Source organism: Augochlora pura, unplaced genomic scaffold (assembly GCF_028453695.1).
Source record: "Augochlora pura isolate Apur16 unplaced genomic scaffold, APUR_v2.2.1 APUR_unplaced_8927, whole genome shotgun sequence".
Lineage (NCBI taxonomy): Eukaryota > Metazoa > Arthropoda > Insecta > Hymenoptera > Halictidae > Augochlora > Augochlora pura.
In genome coordinates this window covers 1-3,000 of record NW_027589754.1, presented here as the reverse complement: position 1 = coordinate 3,000, position 3,000 = coordinate 1, and the positions used below count along the sequence as shown (strand labels likewise).

The window sequence follows — 3,000 nt, the reverse complement described above, 5'->3', positions numbered from 1 at the left end:
CATCCCGAGCGTGATGCCTGAATATGTTTTATCATCTCTGTAGAAGAGAAAGGGATACGGGGAAGTAGAAAGAGAGAGAGAGAGAGAGAGGGGAGAGCCGAGATTTTCTATCCGCGCGAAGATGATCCATTGCACGCGGCCCATAATGGAATTCCCTGGGCCGCGCAGTTATTCAGCGCGCTTTCGTTCGGATAAGGCAATAACCTCGTTTAAAAAGTAGCACCACAATGGCGGGCTCGGGTCGGCAGCCGATCGAATCTATCGATGCAAAGCGTCGTCGGAGATCCCGCCGATGAAATTATATCCCCGGGGTGTGAACGATTTTTCTGGATATCCTCCGACGATTCTATCCCCGGACCCTCTCCCTCTCCCTCCCCCCCTCCCCCGGCGGCGCACCGGCCCCTCGGAATCGTTCAATAGCCGGGCCACGGAACTGTCTCTTGAACGCGGAATAAAAAGGAGTCTCGTCTCGCAAGTTCCCCTCCCCGCCCGGTCCGGGGGCGTTGTGGATGCGCGTACGTACACGGCCTCGCCTACGTGTGTATCCTACGGAGCCACCGAAGGCGAATAAAAAGGGAAAAAGTGGACACGTATTTACTTTCCCGAAGCGCCCTCGCGAGCTATACCAGCCAGCCGAGTAGCTCTTGGCTCCTGCTCCTCGTCTCCGTCCTCCGTGTGCCAACTAACTTTCTACTTAAAGAGCGACAGCCCGAGAACCCCGGCTCCCTTATGCTTATGGAAAATGCGTTTCGCGCTTCGGAACTAAGTTTAATCCCTCGCCTCCGTCGCCGAACCAGCGACACCCGAATCCCCCACCCCCACCCCTCCTATTCTGTCCCGTGCTCGGCTTTCTTTCTAATCGAACTTTCGCACGTAGCCGAAAAACGCTAAGAGATTTCGTCTGTTCAGATTTTACAGGAGGCGGCGACGCTTTTGCCACGGGACCAGCAGCTGACCGTGCTGGAGATGGTGCAACGGGCTTCGAGGGAGTCGTCCCGATCGAGGAGGAGTGCTGGCAGCGGTTCCGACGCGACGGGAGCACCGAAACAAGTCTACAGACCCAGGCACGCGGGTACCTCCGTTCGTCGCTTCGACGCTTTGGCTCCCGCGGGCTCCCTCGTTCGTGCTTTTACGATTAACCGGCGGCATCCGGGTCGAAGTCAAAGCGCCGAAGGGTCGTCGACGGCCACCGCCTCTCTCTTCCGCTATGCGCAACGATTTCCTCTTTCCTCGTTCCAGGCCCGAATCGGATCTCGTGGATTCGTCGCTTCGATTATCGCCCGGCATCCGCGAACGGCGCATCGTCCTCGAGCACCAGCGGCAGCTCGAAAGGGAGATGCAAGAGATGCACGACACCCTGCGACGGAACGCTCTGACGAGGCACCGCGGTTCCGGCTGGGACTCGAACTCGGTCTCCTCCTGGAGTTCCTCGATCGATTCGTTCGCCGGCACGATAACGCTCCGGAGATACCGCGCGCCTATATGGGACGCGCTCAAAGGTTCTTCGCTCGTAATTTCGCTCTAATTCCGGGGTCACGTGGCCGACGCGATACCGGATCGGTTTTCACCACCGAGTCAATTATTTTATTCCGCTCGACCTGCTGGCATTATTTGCATTCAGCTCGGCTCGAGTGGGGGACTCGGCCGATCCGTTTTATATCCGCAGCGCGGCACCAGCCGCCGCGGCAACTACGGCTCTCATTTTTTCGCGGCTGAGAGACTCCGGGGAGGGCCAGCGCGCACAATACGCTAATCGATTTTTCAATTGCAGGAGGCTCGGCCGCGCGAACCGCCGACCAGCAGCGGCTCGATCGCGGCGCCGCGAGGAATAAATCCGAGGAGATGATCAGCCGGGAGGAGTCGCCGACCTGGAACACGCCGAACGCCCGACGGCTGCAAGACGACTCCAGGAACGGAGACGAATTGCCGTCTTGGGACGCGCTCGAGGCGACGTTGAATAGGAGGCTGTGTAATTACGGCAACGCCCTCGCGGAGAACTCGCGGATGGACGCCGAGCGTATCGGAGGCCGCGGGAGCGATTGTTTCACCCGAACACTGGAGCCCCCGGATAAATGAAGGTTTTATCTCCGGCCGCGTCCTCCTGAGAAACGACTTTTGGCGAAACTGTCGTCTATCCGTGTTTCAGGCGTCTCCGACTGCGTTCTCCTAACCCAGAGGCTCTCTTCGACCGGACGCCGCGAGGACGCGAACGCTTCTCCGGCTAGATAGTCATCAACTGCGAAAGCGACTTATTTCTTGCAAGTGCGAAGGGTGCTTTTCACCAAATATCATCGTCCCGATTTTCATCGTTATTGTTACACGTAGTAAAGAATGTTCAACTGCAGAGGGGACTGGAATTCGTGGTACAACCGAGCATGGGGTGATTTCACGTGAAAGAATAAGAAAGAATAATGAAAAATTAATCGTCGGCACGAAAAATTCTCTGCCGAGAGTTCCAACTATCCTGTATACCGGTTACGAGAAAGTCCTGGAACAGTCGGACTCCAGGAGCAGCCGTCTTAAATTTTCATTTGCCCCCGAAAGCGGCGATTACGTCCGTTCGGTCCGGCACCAACTTCCGTTCCGTCCACTGGCTAATTAATGGGGACCGCGGAGCCGCTCGGAATTCCAGCGGGGTTAGCGCCGACTGATTTTGGCAAATTCGACCGAAAGGAGAACTCCGTTCCGTGCACGGAACGGTCCGCGTTCCTCGCGCAGCGGCGCGCTCCCATCAATCTTCACCACCTAAGGCTACTCCGTGACCGTACATTTTTATTAAGGATCCCCGGCACGGCCGAGGCAAGGTTTCTCCACCGAGAAGCCTTCCTGTGTACACGGAGTCTTCTTTTGCTTTCTGCAGCGCACGGTCTTTCTCTCTCTCCCTCGGCTCCGCCTTAAATTGCGAAAAGATGTAAGGTTACTTTATCGGAGCGAGATTATTCGATTCCGTCGGCCTCCTCGGGACACGGAATATAAAATATCGCCGATCGACGGGAGCTC

At 56.8% G+C, this 3,000-nt stretch overlaps 1 protein-coding gene across 1 annotated transcript; it reads left to right on the top strand.

Moving 5' to 3' along the window:
- Positions 1–909: 909 nt before the first annotated feature.
- Positions 910–2,356, top strand: LOC144478172 (uncharacterized; the record flags this gene model as incomplete). The annotated part of the gene is made up of 4 exons (XM_078195905.1): positions 910–1,064; positions 1,240–1,499; positions 1,772–2,078; positions 2,147–2,356. Coding segments are annotated over 3 exons (720 nt in total), but the record flags the coding sequence as incomplete, so codon positions are not given.
- Between the last annotated feature and the right edge of the window lie 644 nt (positions 2,357–3,000).